Here is a 17,714-nt window from a genome sequence, read left to right as displayed (position 1 = left end):
AAGGCAAGAGGAGGACATTCGAGGTGCTGTAAATGGCAGGACCCAAGGCGTAGTTTGGAAAGAGGTTGGCGTGTGGGGTGGGGGAGGGTCGAGAGGGAAGTCGGGGTCGTAGGCCTTTCTGGAACAGAGAAGGTGTGTTGAGAGTTCTTCTCTGAAATGAAGTTGGAGGTAAAAGGTCAGGGCGGGTCAGGACAAATCTGGGAAGATATAGGATTCGGCGCTTGCCGTGATAGGAAACAGGAAGCTACTGTAAGGTCTTGAGCAGGGCTGTAGTATGGAAGAGAAAAGTGTTTCAAGGTGTTATTTACCTACTTTACAAATTGTGAGTGTTCTCGAATTGCCTCGCTAGGAACAGGTTTTGACCCCAGAGTCGAGTAAAATGATGCTGTTAGGGACCTGGCAGGGCTGCTCACGCCCAGAGCCTCTGGAGTAACTAGTACTGAGTATTGCACTCTAGTGCGATGACTGTGCCTGGCGGCCTTTGCCTCCTGCACTGGACTAGGTGACCCAGCTTCCACCCCTGGGCCAGAACTCGTTCGCACCCCCAGCTAGACCTGATGAACACGTCTCTGCCCCTCGGATTCCCCAACGGTAATCAGCTCAGGGCAAGCGACTCCAGAAAAACACATCATGTGAACAGGTCAATGTCATATTTGGGGGGCCATAGGCTGGGGCTAGCACCCACCCCATTTCTCACTCACCAGGGGTGCCTCAAGGCCTTCTCACAGGTGTACCGCTCATTCGGGTCCTTCTCCAGCAAGTGGCAAATAAAATCCTTGGCTAAGAGGAGCAATCAAAGACACAGCGGCTAAGGACCAGATTTCATGACTGATGGAAATTCACTTCCGGGCTGGTGGGTGGCAGTGAATGCATCTTTTAGCTAATCTTCCAAAGAGGCAATTTTAAGAGTCTTAAAAAGAGAGAGAGAAAAAAAATCCAACCGCCTAACAACAACCCACCATAAACCACCGAAGAGAGGCCCTCCGTGGCCTCGCCCACGTAGTGCGGCAGCTGCATCTCTCCTCACGAGGCACCAGCGTGTCTGCACGCCACACGGGTGTGCACGTGCATTTCAGGGCCAGCACCAGCACATGGGCACGCGTGTGAGTGCTGGCTTTTTCCAGCCCCGATCTCCCCTTAACGGACCTAACAATGTGCAATGATTGCCCTGTCACACACACAGACACGGCATGCTCTCAGGCTCGGTGTATAAAAGTCAAAACTTGGCCTTGGTTTCACCACTCCTGCCGGAATATCCCCCCGCCCCGCTTGGCTCTGCCTTCTTGGCCCTTCATCTGAACTATCTCCCCTGCTTTTACCAGGCAGACTATGGTTCTGCCTCCAGGAAAACAAAAACATGAACCTGAGACGCAAATAATTTATTTGGCTTTTAAACCAGATGAAGATTTCTCCACTCTTGGTGGCAGCCTGTTTTCTCTAAGAGTCCCCAGGGACTTTCAAGAGCCAGGACCGCCATCCTTTGTTAAGCTCTTTTCTCTTGACAGCCTCTGCCTTGAGCCCATTATCTTGTCCTTCACACCCACTGGCCTTACCTGACTCAGAAATGTCATCCCAGAAAGGAGACTCAAACTCATAGTAGCCATCCTTGATCTTCTCAAAAAGCTTAGACTCAGTTTCTTCGTAGAAAGGCGGATACCCACACAACCTGCGGTAGAACGGGAAGGGACATAATTCTGAACAACCCCTTCCTCCCTGGACCAGTCTCTCCCCTCTGCTCAGCTGCCCGTTGAATACACAGGCAGGCAACAAGGGTCCCCCACCAGCAGTGTGATCAGGACATGGCTCTGGCCCTGATTCAGAAGTGACGCAGGTCTCATCAAGTGTTTATGCAGGGGTCAAAGCTTGGAACGACGGCCCTGGAAGCCTCTTTGTACATAATTCCCCCAAACCCTCACCACCCCTCCCTGCACTTCTCCTGACTCTTAGATGATGTGTCAACTATGTTTAAGAAGGATGGTAGAATGTCCACTTGAGTGTAAATTTCATGAGGGATTTTTTTAGGCTATTTTGTTCTTTATTCTTTAGTAACAGTCAACGAGTGTTCGTTGAGTAAATGAATGAATGAGTAGTTATTCAACATAAGCTTAGGAAATAGAAAATCGAATCTATGCTAAGTGGTAAGTGACTAATGGCAGCTTATTTTCTTCAGAGTGAAGTTTGCTCTGGGTGAGGAGGGATGGTGGCGAGTTGGTGATGAGCAGGTTTGGACAGCAGGGCAAGTTTGGAATGTGTGGAGAGGCGTAATGACCAGGTTCATCTGGGTTGTCACTTTGCCTCAGGCTGATGGCACCAGGAGAGAATCTGAACGGTGACCATGGTGCCTGCTTGGCTTCTGAGCTTTGCTTGGCCTCTCCCCTTTCTGCTGCTCATTCCGCAGAGCGGGGCTCGGTATATTAGTATACAGTGAGTGAGGGTGGGTGCCGGAGGAGGGAGCACCATGCGGCTGACCAGTGGGTCACACTGAGCCCTTTTTTATAACCTGGTAGAGATCAGGAAAGGAAGCTTTGGAGCTGTGTGCACAAGTAAGTGTGTGTGTGTGTGTGTGTGTGCGTGTGTGCATGCACGTGGACACGCACATGTTTTGGAGGTGGATGGTGCCTGAGGAGCTGAGATGGGAGGGGAAGAGAAGGGGTGAGCAGGCTCTGAGATTTCCCAGGAACTGAGCCAACACCAGCTTCTACTCACAGTATGTAAGTGATGACGCCAATGGACCAGCAATCCACAGCCTTGCTGTAGGGTTTCTGGGCTAACACTTCCGGAGCTGAAGCAAACCAAAGGCAGAGTCAGGGCTGGGGCAAGAGGAGAGGGCTGTAGGCTGTGGGCCGAAGGTCAGGAAGATGCTTAGAGAAGAGGACCTAGGGCAGCCCAGGCTGGTGTTGTTTCTAGAAGTCTGAAAACGCCCTTAGGGCAGGGACTGTGCTGCTCCCATCAGACTAAATCTTCTTCCATCAGATTAGAAGGTCCCCACGACCAGGGGCTATGGACTCCCTATCAGATTGGACATCTCCAGGGCTGCATCTCCCCCATCAGGCTGAGTACTCTCCGAAGGCAGGCCCTGCATCTCCCAGCTCAGATGGGACAGGGGCTGTGTTTTGGGGGCAATCTCCAAGTTAGGGGCGGTCTCTCTCCCACTAAACCAGGCTATCCCTGAAGGTAGAGACCGAGTCTCCCATGTTAAGTGGGGAACTCCCAGAGGGCAGGAGGTACCTGTCCCATCAGTTTCTGGCACCTTCTGAGGTTGGGGCTTAGTCTGAGGATCAGATCATGAGCCTGACTGGAGGACGAGCCATGTCTTCCTCTGAATGGAAGCTCTGGGGCAGTAGAGAACTGCCTTCTGCATTTATTCCAGGCACCAGGGCTTTGTTCCCAGTGAGACTCAATATTTGATGGTAAGTGACTGACCTCTCTTTTGGGAAGAAAGCAGATTCCCTCTACTGAGTCAGGGTTCTACTTCCCACTTCCCACTCTCAAGCCGGTGATGACTGGCTAAGAAGGAAGTGGCGGGGGTGGATGCTCCGAGTTTCGGCTTTCTCCCCCATGGATCTAGGGAATGCTCTCGCCTGGCGTCTGGTCTGCTCTTACTTGTTTGGGGGCCTTGGAAGCCTCCTTCGTAGGCAGGAGGCTCCACCTCTGCCAGTTTCCTAGGGTATTTCCTTGGGTGTATATTTGGGAGCCCATGTCTGGGTTCCTCAGATTCGAACTTAACACTATGCCTCCAGGATACCAACATTGCGGGGCTGCAATCTCCCCTAGAGTGGGAGAAAGGAAAAGGGAGCTAGTGGTCAATTCCTCAGGAAATCCAGTGGTCCCTGGGTTTGCGATCTTGTCTCTCCTCCTGGTCTAGCTGGAAAGACAAACGTGGGAAGTCTGTCTACAGAAGCGAGAACCGGGGCTGTGGAAAGGCCTCAGGGATAGGCTGTCTTTAAGATGTCGGATGTGGGAGCATCAGAGGTGGTTCTGGACATCAGCGGATTGGCTGGCCTGAACCTCATAAGTGAATGTTCTACCTGGATCATTTCCGAAACTGAACCCTGTCTCTTCATAACCAGCCCTCTACGTGAATCACATCCATGTGGCTGAATGTAGCCAACTGGTCAACATCCTTCCTTCTCTCACACTCACCTACGTAGCCTGGGGTCCCACAGGCAGTAGACATGACACCACTCTGTTCCATCTTGGACAGACCAAAGTCTGTGATCATGATCTTAGAATTCTCTTCAGGAGTGAGGTACAGCAGGTTTTCAGGCTGTGGGAGAAGAGAAATATCATGTAGTGTCGGATACAAGCATCTGAAACACACATCTCTTTCCTTCCCCCTAACATGTCATTTCTTAGAACACCACCCCAGGCTCCTGATTTCAAGGCCAGGCTCATTTCCGCCTCCCATTTTTCCCTTGTGCCTCCTACCTGCACCCTCAATCTCTGCACCCCAGCATTGTGTTATTCTTATAGCCTTGACTTTGCTTAGCTTTATAGCCTCTGATGTGCTAATCTCTCCTTTCCTTATCTGCAACTACCCTAAAACTGTGTTTTGAGGGAAGCAACCCTTGGTTGACTGTCTTTGATCTTTTTAAAGTCTGCTACATGCCTGGTGCAATGTTGACCCTCACTAAGTATTTGTTAAGTTTGAGTTTATTTTTGGCTGGGTTCAACAGACATGTGGATTATCTTGGTATCCAAATCGGATACCTCAGCATTTTTTCCTGGCAAAAAGTTCAGGAAAAGGCTGAGGTGCAAATTAACAATGCCTATTCGGTCCTCCAAGGTTGTTCGTCTAATGGCAGAAAGGGCCTCAGGAGTGAGCTCGTCCAACCCTCTCATCTCACACAGCTCAGCATGCCCGTGACACACGCGGTTTCCTCAAGGGTCATTTCTCTGTCTCCCGCCTCCCCTGAAGGCTCCCGCCTTGGCACCTTTAAGTCTCTGTGGACGATGCCATTCTCGTGGAGGTATTTCACGGCCGACAAGACCTGCTGGATCACCAGGCTGGCATCCTTCTCAGTGTAGACACCTCTCTCCAGAATCCGGTCAAAGAGCTCCCCGCCAGAGACGCTGTGGGCACAGGGGCAAGCGTGGGGATTCAGCTCTTCTATCGGGTCAAAAGAATGTGAATGTGTTTTCTCTGCAGCCATGGGGACACAGCTGTGCTGGAATAGACCCGCACCCCTGGACTGTGTGGGGAAGACTCGTCCCTCTGGTCCCTTGGTACCTCCTAGGGTGCCCGCAATGATATCCTATCACTAGGGTGTCATTTCTTTGGACCACAACCGTTGACCTTTCCCTGGAACCTTCCTTTAAAATGCAACATTCCTCTGGTGAGTGTTTAAACAGAGCTTGTTTTCTTTTCTCTGATGACACACGTAGGGAGAAGTGAAACGCAAATCAGGCAAAGTAGGGAAGAGAAACTGTGCAAATGAGACTAACTGTGCTTATGTCAGGAATTCTTTCCTCGTTCTGGAAAATTGGGCTACCTAAAGCTGGAATTATGGGGGAGGGTTACAGTGGTATTTTGAGGCTCACATGCTATGTTATCTTAGGAATCAGAGGAGTTTAAGGTCAAGTCTGATCCCCATCTCTTGAATAACATGAATTTTCTAGTCAGTATTGGAACATATCAGTGCCAGAAAGCTCACTGCCTCCTAAGAGAGACTGTTTTATCTTTTGTCACCTTAATATTTCTGTCTATTATGACAAAATCCGACTCCCTGCAGTTTCTACCAGCAGACACCAATTCCACCATTGGGCCCTTTAGGGCCCCACAGAACAAAAATAACATCTTTTCATATGAATCTTTTCAAGTACGTGCAGACAGTGAAATGCTCTCCTGAGGCCTTTGGGATAAACATCCCAAACTACTTCAACCATGAGCCAGGGTTTCTAATTCCCTTCTCAGTGTTCTGTGACATTGGATGTGGATGTACACATGTGACAGGACCATGTAGTAGTAATAAGGGAGTAGGATTTCTCCAAGCAAAATGCATACACCCTACTCCTTCTGTTTCTGTTTTGAAGCTTTGGTCTCTGCTATAGGAGCTGGAGGCCCATGAGGAAGATACTCTTTCTATACAAGTACAAATTCCTGAGTCGGAGCATCCTGCTTGGGGAGGCTTGGTGGCTCTTCAGTGACTTCTGAATCTACCCACCTTCCTGCCTCTCCTGAACCCTCTGAATGGCTGTGTGCTAATCCTGTTGAACTGGCTCCATTAAAGTGCCACATGGCCCTTCTTTTGTTATTGTTGCTTCTGGGGCCCCCTCAACCTTACTCCCCTGACAGCTTGCTACTGCTAATCACTGGGCCTCAGGTAAGCCCAGGAGTTAATAGGTCGCTAAGGCCTGAATTAGCTCATTAAAGTTTCTGAGGAATCAGCCTGTCGGTCAAAAACATCATGTCCAGCTATGCTGAGATTGCAGTGATGTGTGTGTGTGTGTGTGTGTGTGTGTGTGTGTACTTCATAGACAGAACTTTCTCTGAGCCCAAAGTTGATCCCTCAGGAAGACTGACCAACCCCACAGCAGCATTCTCAGGCAGAACTCTTATTTAAATATAACAGGGATGCAGAGACCTTTCTAATGAGACACCATTTCTGTCCTACTCATGGACAGTCACACACAGTCGCAGCCTGTTTTTAACTTTGGATGGCTCTCTTTTGAGAAAGTCTTTCTTTATATTGAATTGAAATCTATCTACCCGTGGCTTCTACTCCCATAGTAATTTTACCCTGGAGTGATGTTAAAACATTTAATATCCGGTTTGATGGACATGACTGGTCAAAATGGACTTAAGCCCTGGTTCCTGAGAAGGGTTCTGGAGGCCCCCTGCTATGCCAGGCATTACACCTTCAGTTGTAGGAGGTCCAGAAAGTTCGAGGGGAGGGGCTGGGGCAGCAGGGGAGGATGGATGGGTTGGGGTAACGGCTATTTGCTGACTGGTAAGGAATATTTTAATGGCTGGTAAGGCCGCACTGATACACATCAACTCAATAATCAATCCTAGTTTTACCCCTTGGTCCACACAGAACATGTCCACGCCCAGAGGCATACTGATCTTAAAAGAACTCTTGGCATTTCAAACCCTCTTGAAATAATGCTTGATTCTGTCTTTTAATCATCATCCTTCCCTCGCCACCGTCCAGCCTCCTCTAGGTTTCCCAGGCCCCCCGAGATGTCTGTGGAGGAGGCGGGTCACTTACAGCTGCATGACCAGGTAGTAGTGAGTGGTGCTCTCATAGATGTCCTCCAGGGTCACGATGTTTTCATGCTTGATCCTAGGGAAAGTGAGGGTCATCACGAAAGGTATGGGGTTTAGGTTATCCAGGCAAAGAATGCAGACCCAGCCCAACTGGACTCTGATTCCCGTTAGAGATGCCAACGTGTAGGAAGACAGGTTCCTTGTGAAGCCTTCCTAGTAAGTAGGCATCACAAAGAAATCTCAGAGAAAAGATCGCCTGGTTGGCCTTCAATTCACATTTTTGAATGAATAATTGATCATCCTGCCTTCAAGGAACAAACGTTTCATTGTTACTCCAGGGATCTCTTTCAACTTTACCGAAAGAAAAAGTTAAAAGAACTGAAGAAAGCTAAGGGAGCATCTACCACTAGGTTTTTCTGCAAAATGAATATCCAGATCTCCCTCAGAAACACGGCGTGAAGAAAGGGTACTACGACAGGAGGGATTTAGGTGAGCGAGGCCTCCTCGTGGGTAACCATGGAGGAAGCGTTGCGGAATTATTGTTCCAGGATGTTGTGAGAAGGCAGATGCTCATTTTTGAGGTCAATTCTGTGGGATGCCTTAGATCAGTGATTCTCAATCAGGGGCTCTTTTGTCCCTCAAGGGACATTTGGCAATATCTAGAGACATTTTTGATCATCAGGACTGGGGAGGGGAGGGTTGCCACAGGCATTTAGTGGGTAGAGGCAGGAATGCTGCAAAACATCCTACAATGCACGGGATAGTTCCCAGCAAAGCAGAGAACTGTCTGATCTAAAATGTCGATAGTGCTGAGAAACCGTGTCCTAGAAGACCTCTGTCTGTGGTTACTCAGAGGCTGAGGCGAGCAGAGTAATCGTGTTAGCCGAGGGGCTTGGCCTTCCAGTCAGTAATTCTGTGCACGACTGTCCAGGAAGAAAATTTCTAGGAAGTTTTACTCGTGGGTGTGCAGCGCAGGAGTTAAGAACTTGGACTCTTAGTCAGTTGGGTCTGAGTTCAGATCCAGCTCAGACATTTATGAATTAGGTAACTTTGGCTAGCTTACTCAATCAAATCTTCTAAGCTCACTTTCCCTGTCTCTAAAGTACATCTCTCTCAGTATTAAAAAAGAAATGCATGTAAAATGCTTAGTACCAGTGCCTGGGGAATACTAAACACATAACCCGATGCTTAGTATCAGTGCCTGGGGAATACTAAACACATAATTAATAGTATATATCATCTTTAAGATATTTCTAAAAATATAGATATCTTGCAGTGGTTAGCCGATGGATTCAACTATACTTATAAGCTGACAATGCTAATATTAATTCATTGATGATTCACTCGCTGTACAACTATTTATTGAGCTGATTATTTATCTATGCTGTTAGAGGCTAATTATACAGTACAGTGATAAGAAAGACCACCACAGCCGTTGCTCTCAAGGAGTCTAGAATCTCTCTGCTCTAATCTCCCTGGAGCCCAGACCCAAATCTCCAACATCCTACCAGACACCTTCATGTAGAGATAGATGGATACTTATATTCAATCTGTTCCAACCAATTCCTTTCTATTTCCTCCAAGCCTACACATGCTTTTTTGTTCTCTATCTCAAGCACTGATTTTATTGCCCACTTAATTGCTCAATCTCAATCATTTTCAATGCTTTTCTTTTTACACTTTTTCCAGCCAACCCCAAACCCAATTATTTCTCTCTCTATACTGTCTCCTAAACACAGACGTCTTGCCACCATATGATCCTGCCACTATCTTTGCTTGTACCCTCATCTCTTGCTTAGATTATTGAGAAAGTCTTATAATTGGTCTCCCATTCTCTAGGCTGGCATCCTCCAATCCCCCCTTCACCATGCTTAAGAGGGATGGCTCTAAAATATAAGTCTGATCATGTGACTCCTTACTTAAAATCCTTTGATGACTTTTCTTTGCCCACAGAACAAAAGCAACAGCCTTTATCATGACATCCAAGACCCTTTGGAATCAGGTCCCACTTGACCATTTTAGTTTCATCTCCCGTCCCTTAGGTACTCGTTCTAAGTTCAAGGGCTTCCAGTGCTAACATCCCTAACATCCCTTGCACTTCCATGATTCTATGCTCTTCTTAGTCTGAATTACCTTTCTGCTTCTCCTGCCTCTACAAAATTCTACTCATTCATCAAGGTCTCTCTTCTTTGAAAATGTACCTAATAATCCATACTCATGAAAACACACGTGCAGGCAGAATGAATCTCTGTCTCCTCCAAACTCTGCCTTCTGCCAGTATGGCTCACATCCAATGGGATTAGAGTTTGTGAGGGGCACCTCTGTCTCTACCCAGAAAATGTGAGCTCTTGAGGGTAAGGAACTGTGTCGGCTTCATCCTCATGGTCCCTGTTACACTTTTGGCACACCATAGGGGTCCCACGAGGGTTTGTTGTACATTGGTGATTTGTTAGTGTAGCCTCCATCACGATGCTTGGGGTGCTGAACCTACATTTGCTACGGGACAAATTGAGGTTAATTTCTAAGTCTTATGCTGCCTCCTTAATTATCGATTCTTCCTGGTGTTGGCCCTCAATTGATTTTTGTTCCATTGAGCTAATTACCCTCTGATCTATGTGCACAAACCAGCTCTGCTACCAGTTGGTTCACTACTCAATTTGCTGCCAGCAAAAAAAAAAAAAAATCAGCCAAGACAGCTGTCTGGCTAAACTTAGCTGATTGATCAGACTGACCCATTAGCTCAATCAAAGGGAACAATGACATTTGGTTTGGAAATCCAGCTCCAGTACTTCTCAAAGGTAATTTGTGAAGGAAATGTTGTGATCCCACATATGTTGTACCTGACCAATCCTAAGACCCACTCACTTTTTCAACACAGCGATCTCATTCTCCAGGCTGCTGTCCCGAAAGGCAGGTGACTTCTTGATGCACTTCAGGGCAAAGAGCTTCCCTGTTACCCTTTGCTTCACCAGGAAAACTTCCGAAAAAGCTCCTCTGAGTAGAAGATACCAAGAAATAAAAATTAGTACTAGGGAGCTGGAGAAGCAAAACCAAAGGGTCAGTGAAGGAAGATGTGGCCGGCGATTAGTTTCCATTGTTATTGTGGGCACCGATGAGCTGTGTTGATGGCAGAACCTATGTGACATTCCACTGTGTTCTTTCTTTCATCCATCATGTGGGAAAGAAAAGATTCTGCTACAGACTCGGTGACTTTGGGCCAGTGGGGTGGCTGCCATTTCCTGAACCTATAATTTGGGAAGGACTCCCAGACACTCTGCTTTTCTATGGAGAGATTTCTCCACTTGGCAGATGGTGATCATCACCATGAGCTAATTATTAGAGAAAAGGGGCTGAATAGTCTCTCATTCAGTAGGATCTGCAAGGACCACAGACAGAACCCAGCAGCTCTGGGCAGGCTTCTGAAGACAGAGAGGATGGAACCCAATAGCAACATGGGGTAGGATCCAAAATTACAGGCTTGCCCATGTTAGAACCTCAGGTTTTTGGGTGACAAATCACTTAGCTTCTACATACCCAGTTTCTTCATCTGAAAGGTGGGAATATCAATAGTGTCTGAGTCATATGGTTGTTTAAATGAGTTAATACATGTAAAGGGCTTAAAACTGTTCCTGACATCTATTAAACTAGGTGTGTTAGATACCATCATTGTTATAATTACTATTATTATTTGGATGCCACTAGGGATGACACCTGGTGGTAACAAGAGGCGATAAAGTTTCAGGGAGGAAACAGCTGAGCCACATTCTCCCCTGCCACATGGACAATCTAGAATGAAGGCCCGATAGCAGTCAAACTGGTGAAAGAGCTTTGAGATTCTGCAATTGAAAATATGTGATGTTTCCTATGAGTTTCCTGCACTTGGATCTGAGTCAGTCAGAGTCTTCGGAGCTTGTCTAGTCATTCATTCATTCACTCATTCCTTCAATCAAGATTTATTGAGCACCTACTGAATCTTAGACACTGGAAATAAAAAAGTAAGTGTTTTTGAGCTTAAGGAGCCTATAGACTAGTAGAGAACACAGACAAATAAGCAATTAAAATTTGATTTGAAAAATGTTATCGGGCAATGAATGCTTGTTGAGCTGGCAGAACCTCTGTGTTAGGCACTGGGATTAGTGTCGTTCTAGCTTAGAATCTAGCATGAGAGAGAGACACATACAGACAAGCAGGAAATATTATGAAACCACAGAAAATGGAGATGTAACACATGGCCTCTGCTATGGTTGGACAGGTTTTTTTTTTTTTTTTTTTTTTAAGGTTTAGTAAGGTTTAGTTTCCGTCAGTTTATTTTCTGTATTTTTTTTTTTAAAAAATCACAAGTTTAATACTAATGCTTTAAAATATTGCATACCAAAGCCAACTCTCACTCATGCTGCAAGTTGGTCTATGTTCTTTTACTTCTGTTTGCCGGATGATCTTCAATAATTTCTACGAAGAGATTCCTCTTCGATAGATTATATGCAAGAGTTAAAAGCTGGCCGGCAACTTTATGAAAATAGCGTGAACCATAACAGAAGAGGGTCCATTCGCAACTCAAGCCCCATGCCATAATCGCATTCATCATTAGCAAACTGTACAAAAGTTAGCACTGCACAATTCCAACAGATGCCGTTCACCTTGCAGCCACTGTATATCTTCATATGATAATTATTACAACAGTCTTCCCCCAGCAGACAACGGTCTGGAGAAAAGGGTGCTTTTTCCTGATGTGTACAAAGTGACCACTTGGGATAGATAAGGAAGATGTAATTGATGGCTGTCTGATTTAAGAAGATCCTGTGCTCAGTTTAAAAGATGAATGAGAGTTAGCCCAGTGCGGGGGAAAAAGATTTGAAAGTGATGTTTCAGGTGGGGTGGGGAAGAAGTGTGAGAAACAGCAGGGGTGTAGGGAAGAACAGGCAGGGGTGGGGACTCCAGTTTCCTTATCGATAAAACGAGAGTGTTGGACCACGTGGCCTTAAAGATGTCTTTCAGCTGTGACATTTTAGGGTCTGCCTTCAGAATTCTCCTTTTCACCTGTATCTTTAGAACTACACATCGATGGTCTCCTGATTCCAAAGTTGACACCCACTCTGGATCCTCTTGTGGAATGAGATCAAATGAAAGCCTTCCTAGGGTGCCATTTACACTGAAGTGTATGCCAGTGGCGCCTATTGTGGCCACTCGAAATGGCGTTACTGCCCTTCTGCCTCGGGGGTGGGCGACGAGGGACTAGTAGGGACAGGGGAGAGGGAATGAAGACTTAATCGCACCACCTGTCAGGCTGAAGAGCAGAGAGCTAGTTTTGAGCAGCCAAGGTTGCTGGGGTCAGAAGGCAGGACAGGCAGAGCCTTCAGAGCCGGGGACGATTGCCGCGAGACAACCCGGTCTGTGTTTCTGCTCTGAATAGCTTTTCACTCTTGCTGGGCCCTTGGAGGGTGGGGACCAAGGAGAAAAATCTCTTCCTAGGCAGTGAAAGAAAAAAGGTTGACCTGCCCCCTACTAGTGGGTGACCTGCCCCCTACTGTGGCCCAGTGTCCATACAGTTGCCGCAGGGCCCTGGAATTGTGGGTGGTGTCTGAGCAGATTTGGCAAAATCTTGGTGGGTTGTCTAGAGGAGCTGAAGACTAGAGGGAAGAGGCCTTTGGCACAGGGTTCGGTGCATCCTGAATGGGGGAGTCTGCTCTGCCCAAGTGCTGTAACAGTGACTTGTCCCCTGTCTTGTCCTCTTGGCCCCCCAAATTAGTGCAGAACTGGATAGTTACAGCCACCAGAAACAATTAAAATATAGATTCCTGGCTGCTGGGTCCTAAATCCCAGTTTGGTAGGGCTGGGGCCAGGAATCTGTATTTTTCAAAAAATTATCTACGCTAAAGTAATAGAGAATTTTTATTAATTTCCTTGACCTTGGCAATAATCTTGTGGATATAGAAGAATATGACTTTATTCTTATGAGATGCAGACAGAAGGATTCACCAGAGGTGATGTGTGATGATGTTTGCAACCTGTATACAAATAGTTTAGTGAAGTGCGTGCGTGAGTGTGCATGTGTGCGTTTATGTGTGTAAAATGAATATAGTGAAGTGTTAACAATTGTTGAATTTAGGAGTTGGGTATGTTGGCGTTCACTGTACTATTTCACCTTTTCTTTACTTAAACATTTTTGTACTCTACTATTTCACCTTTTTTCCACCTTTTTCCCCCCTTCTTTATTGAGATATAATAGACAATTAGTTGCATGTATTTACATTGTACAATTCAATGAGTTTTTTTTTTTCAATCATAGTTGGCATATGATAATATGCCAGTTTCTCATTTAAACGTTTTTATAGTTAAAAGAAGGATAAGCTTCCCAGGAGACTCCAATGTCCCCTGGTTTAGAAGCTGCCGTGGGAGATTTTACTGAGCTCCATGAGGCCAGCATGTGTCCGTCTTCCGACTGTCCTACAGCACCAGCCTGAGCAGACGGTGAATGAGCTCCTGTCCTCCCAGGCTTCCTGTCCCCTCCTTCTCTTGATTTTCTGGGCTGCTTAGCAAATCATTTCTGATTCACTCACGAGCCTGGTTCCTCTCTCTTGCCAAAACGCCCTCTCGAGCCACCCCCGTCTCGGCAAGGGCCCTTGATGGAGGGCCAGTGCTCCGATGACCAGCACCACAGCTGAGATCTTCCTGTGTGTACAGAGCCTGACCCTTGCCTAGCAAGGGGGTGCCCAGAGGCCTTCTCTCAGGGCTGACTCTGGCTCCTCTCAGTCTGCAGTGCAAGTGTGGGCAGCCTTCACTGCCTGAGGTCACTGCCTCCCAGCCAAGGCAGAGGGAGCTAAAATTAGCTGGAGTTGGCTAAAGAGAAAGCTTGCTTAAATGGACAGTCCATTAACTTCCCCTCACTTCCCTGGGCCCTGGGCCCAATTAGCCCTGACTAATTAGCTGACCAGATGGGGTTCAGAGGCGATGGAGGCCAGTGGTCCAGAGCTGCTGCCAGCCTGCGTCAGAGATTGTGCTCTCCCAGAAGAGAGGCAGGACTAAGTAGAGAGTCAGCTCCAGACAAGCTCTCTCTGCTCCACCAGCCATGTCATCATTGTCAGAGGCCAGGCACAGACGCCCCAGAGGCTGGTAGGAGTTTTCCAACGTGGTGCAGAGAGAATGGTGGGGCAGGGAGCTGATTTAGGTGTGCATAACCCACTAGCTCTCTAGGGCCCCCTAGAACCTTCTCTTCCATCTACAGTGCACAGTGGGATCGACCTGGTCACTGCAGGAGAATGAAGAAGCTGGGTGAGGAGGCCCAGGAAAGTTCTTCCAGGGTCACTGACTCTCCGGAAGTGCTCCAGAACGTCCCTTCCTGCGACCAGGGCAAGAGCTCACTAGTCGTGGCAGATGTGGGGGGCAGGGCTCCCTAAGTGGGTCAGGCAGAAGAACCCCGGGTTGGGGGGAGAGCTGGTGTTCCCTCACGGCTGCAGGGTAGCAAACGTCCGCTGCATTACCCCACACTTCTTCTCGTCCTCTCGCCCCCAAGGCCCCTACTCCACCTCTCTGGGTCCCTTAGAGCTACGGAGGTGATGTCACAGCAGCCTCAGTCCCAGTTCGTCAGTCTCTGCTGGTTCGGAACAGCCCCTTCCCAAGCCCCCTGGCAGGCAGCCCAGCCACCCCCCATCTCTCGGCCCCGACTTACGATCCCAGCACTTCCATGAAGATGAAGGTTTTCCGGATGTTCGTGGTCTGTTTCTTCCAAGAACTGCAGTCATCTTCTTCCTTTCGACCCATTGCCTCCAGAGTTGAAGCTTCCGGGGATGCTTTGTTTGAAGAAAGGGAAGACGGGGGCTGATCAGCTAATTTCTCAAATAAGATGAGAATAAGTTGCAAACAGAATTGAAAATACTCACATCCTTCATGTAACAAGTAGAAGGAAGGAAGAAGAGCAAAGCCTGGATAAGACTATTCTTGCTTTTTTAAATTTCTACAACAAATTTATTAAACATCTGCTGCATGCCCGTTGTGCTTGCCACGTGCTCAAGGGGTTCAGAGCATAGTCTAAGTGGAAACTCTGCTTTGCAGAGTTTAAAGGCAATAACACGTGCACATACAGATTAACATGGGAACGTCCACCTCGGGGGGATCTGAGCTGAGCTGAGGCGTTTCCTGTGTGGCCAACTGATCACCAAGGTGTTTATTCACGTTACTGAGTCAGGCTGACTTCCTGTTTTCCAGCTTCGCCACCTCCTCCGATGATTTCTATTCCTGCCTCTCTCCTACCTGGTTAAGTGAATGAATGGTAGATGAATGAGCATTGTTTCCTCTGTGACTCCCACAGCATTTAGCACAGTGCTGGGAAAATAGTTCCTTAAAATCCAAACTGAATCATGTCCTAACTTTAATATGAGAGTCCTGGAGTCACCACACTCACTCAACAGTCAACACCTGTGCTGTGCTGAGTGCTGGGTATGTGCCGATGGACAATACCATGGACAATGGCTCTGCCTTCCGTGGGCGGGGAGGCCTGAGGACACAGGCAATGAGCAAGTAAACCGATGTGTGCACAGTGACAAGTGTGGGGAAACCATGAAAGGACAAGACCCGGGCTTGTAACGAAGACAAACAGGGCAGGTCTTCTTTAGATGAAGGTCAGGGGAGGCCTCTGAAGAGGTCGTATTTCAGCTGAGACCAGAAGTTTGAGAAAGAGCCAGCAATGTGTGAAGGAGCATTTCGGCAGAAAGAATAAAATATACAAGTCCATGGCAGGGAAGGGTGTGAAAGGAAGAGTGGAGCTAGACAGTGTGAACTCCGCATGGCATGGCCCGGCGAGTGGGCCGGAGAGGCGGGCAGACGACCATCCTGAGGAGGACTTAACGGACTCCGTTAGAGATACTGGGTTTTCTTCTTAGTGAGACCTGAAGACACTGAAGGATTTTTAGCAGGAGAGTTAAATTACACCGCCGAGGTTTGGAAGAGCTCACGTTAGCTGCTCTGTGGAGGAGGGAGTGGAGGGGGCGAGACTTGATACATGGACAACAGGTAGGGGGCAGAAACCTGCGAGGGGTATGATGGTGGCTTGGACCATGGTGGTCGGGAAGGAGAGAAGTGGGGGGGGGGCTGGGATATATTCTGGGGTCCAATTACTTATAGGTGATACTAGGTGATATGCCTAAGGTGGGGTGAAAGAAGTCTAGACTGACTCTCATGTTTCTGTAGGAGCACCCCGGGGTGATGATGCTTTTTCTGAGGTGAGTACTAGGGAGAAGTGTGTTCTCGGGGTGTCGTTAGCGGGGTTGGAGGGACTCTCTGTTCCTTTGGGTACTCTGCCCTAGCTAGCCCACTACAGCTGGAGGGAGGGGCACTGAGTGTCTGGGAATAGTGAGTGAAATGCATTTCTGCCAGTGCCCTCTCCCCCAAACCTGACAGAGAAGTAAGAAAGTGTATCTAATGGCTGCCCCTCTAAAAAAAAAAAAGATTCCAGTAGAATCCATGGGGTCTTCTAACAGATTCAGGACAATGAGAAAGTTTGTGCCTTCAGAATTCAGCATTAGGTAAGGGCATAGATTTGAAGGTCGACCTGAGTTCAAATCCTACCTCCACTCATTACTAGTTAAATGGCCTTAAGCAGGCTCATGACCTCTTTGGGTCCGTTAGCTCATCTGTAAAATGGGGACAAGGCCCCTATGGTTATGGTGAAGAGTAAATAAAATGGTGTCCATAGAGACTTAGCACGTTGTCTCACACGTCTCAAACAGCTGTAAAAGATAATGCTTAGGGGATAGTAAATCGATGTGTTTGCATTCCTGGTGATCCCCATCTGGAGGACTCGTGTCATAAAATAGGTTCTACCGTGTAGAAGGAAACCTCTTCAGTCATCGAGACACAACTGTGGGCTTAGACCCTGGGAATAAGAAGAATGTGACACAAATGAGGTCCTTGCTAGAGAGGACGAGGCATGAAAAGACTGATACTTTTGACCCTAGTGGACACTGGGAAGGAGATGGGGAGGCAGAGGGTGTAGTTGTCAGGAGCACACGTCTTTGCTAATATCCATCCGGGAACGGGGAGGTTGGTGATGGGATGGCTGGGCTTCCCAGGATGCCGTGGGTGGGAGACGAAGCCGAGGGGAACTCTGACTGCAACCACATCTGAGAGAGCAGAAAGCAGTGACGGGGCAGGCCCAGCGGGGAAAAGCTGAGTGAGATGCTGTCGCACGAACTGCAGAAGTTCCCCAGGGCCTGCGGGGGGCTGGAGCCAGCTCGTACTCGCTCAGACAGGTGACTGTGCACGTCTTCCAGCTTCCTGGCCTCACGCTGTTAGTGTGAAATTGGCTACGGTGGGAGGATTTAAAGCATGGAAACAAGCAAATGCTACAATCAGAGCTTCACACCACGCCTCCCCTCACCCTCCGAGAACCAGACATTAAATATTTGCCAGCTCCCCTTTGCCTATGCCACCAGTGAGGGGATGCATTGCACTGGAGGGAATGACAACTGGAGTCTGGATGAAGAGACGGGTACGGTCATGGCATCTATGG

At 47.8% G+C, this 17,714-nt stretch overlaps 1 protein-coding gene across 2 annotated transcripts in view; it reads right to left on the bottom strand.

Moving 5' to 3' along the window:
- The window catches only part of CAMK1G (calcium/calmodulin dependent protein kinase IG), a 29,823-nt gene that overhangs the window by 4,138 nt on the left and 7,971 nt on the right, over positions 1 to 17,714 (bottom strand). For both annotated transcript variants that reach the window (XM_011372438.1, XM_023537970.1), the window contains exons 2-9: positions 14,877 to 14,997; positions 10,076 to 10,204; positions 7,212 to 7,286; positions 4,935 to 5,073; positions 4,144 to 4,267; positions 2,707 to 2,782; positions 1,554 to 1,666; positions 702 to 780 (exon numbers count right to left, since the gene is read on the bottom strand). In XM_011372438.1, the coding sequence (XP_011370740.1) occupies positions 702 to 780; positions 1,554 to 1,666; positions 2,707 to 2,782; positions 4,144 to 4,267; positions 4,935 to 5,073; positions 7,212 to 7,286; positions 10,076 to 10,204; positions 14,877 to 14,968 (827 nt within the window). In that variant the 5' untranslated portion in view covers positions 14,969 to 14,997. The remainder of the gene's footprint in view (positions 1 to 701; positions 781 to 1,553; positions 1,667 to 2,706; positions 2,783 to 4,143; positions 4,268 to 4,934; positions 5,074 to 7,211; positions 7,287 to 10,075; positions 10,205 to 14,876; positions 14,998 to 17,714) is intronic.

The sequence above is a fragment of the Pteropus vampyrus genome, unplaced genomic scaffold, assembly GCF_000151845.1.
Source record: "Pteropus vampyrus isolate Shadow unplaced genomic scaffold, Pvam_2.0 Scaffold207, whole genome shotgun sequence".
In the NCBI taxonomy this organism is placed as follows: Eukaryota; Metazoa; Chordata; class Mammalia; order Chiroptera; family Pteropodidae; genus Pteropus; species Pteropus vampyrus.
This window is presented reverse-complemented; position numbering and strand designations above follow the sequence as displayed.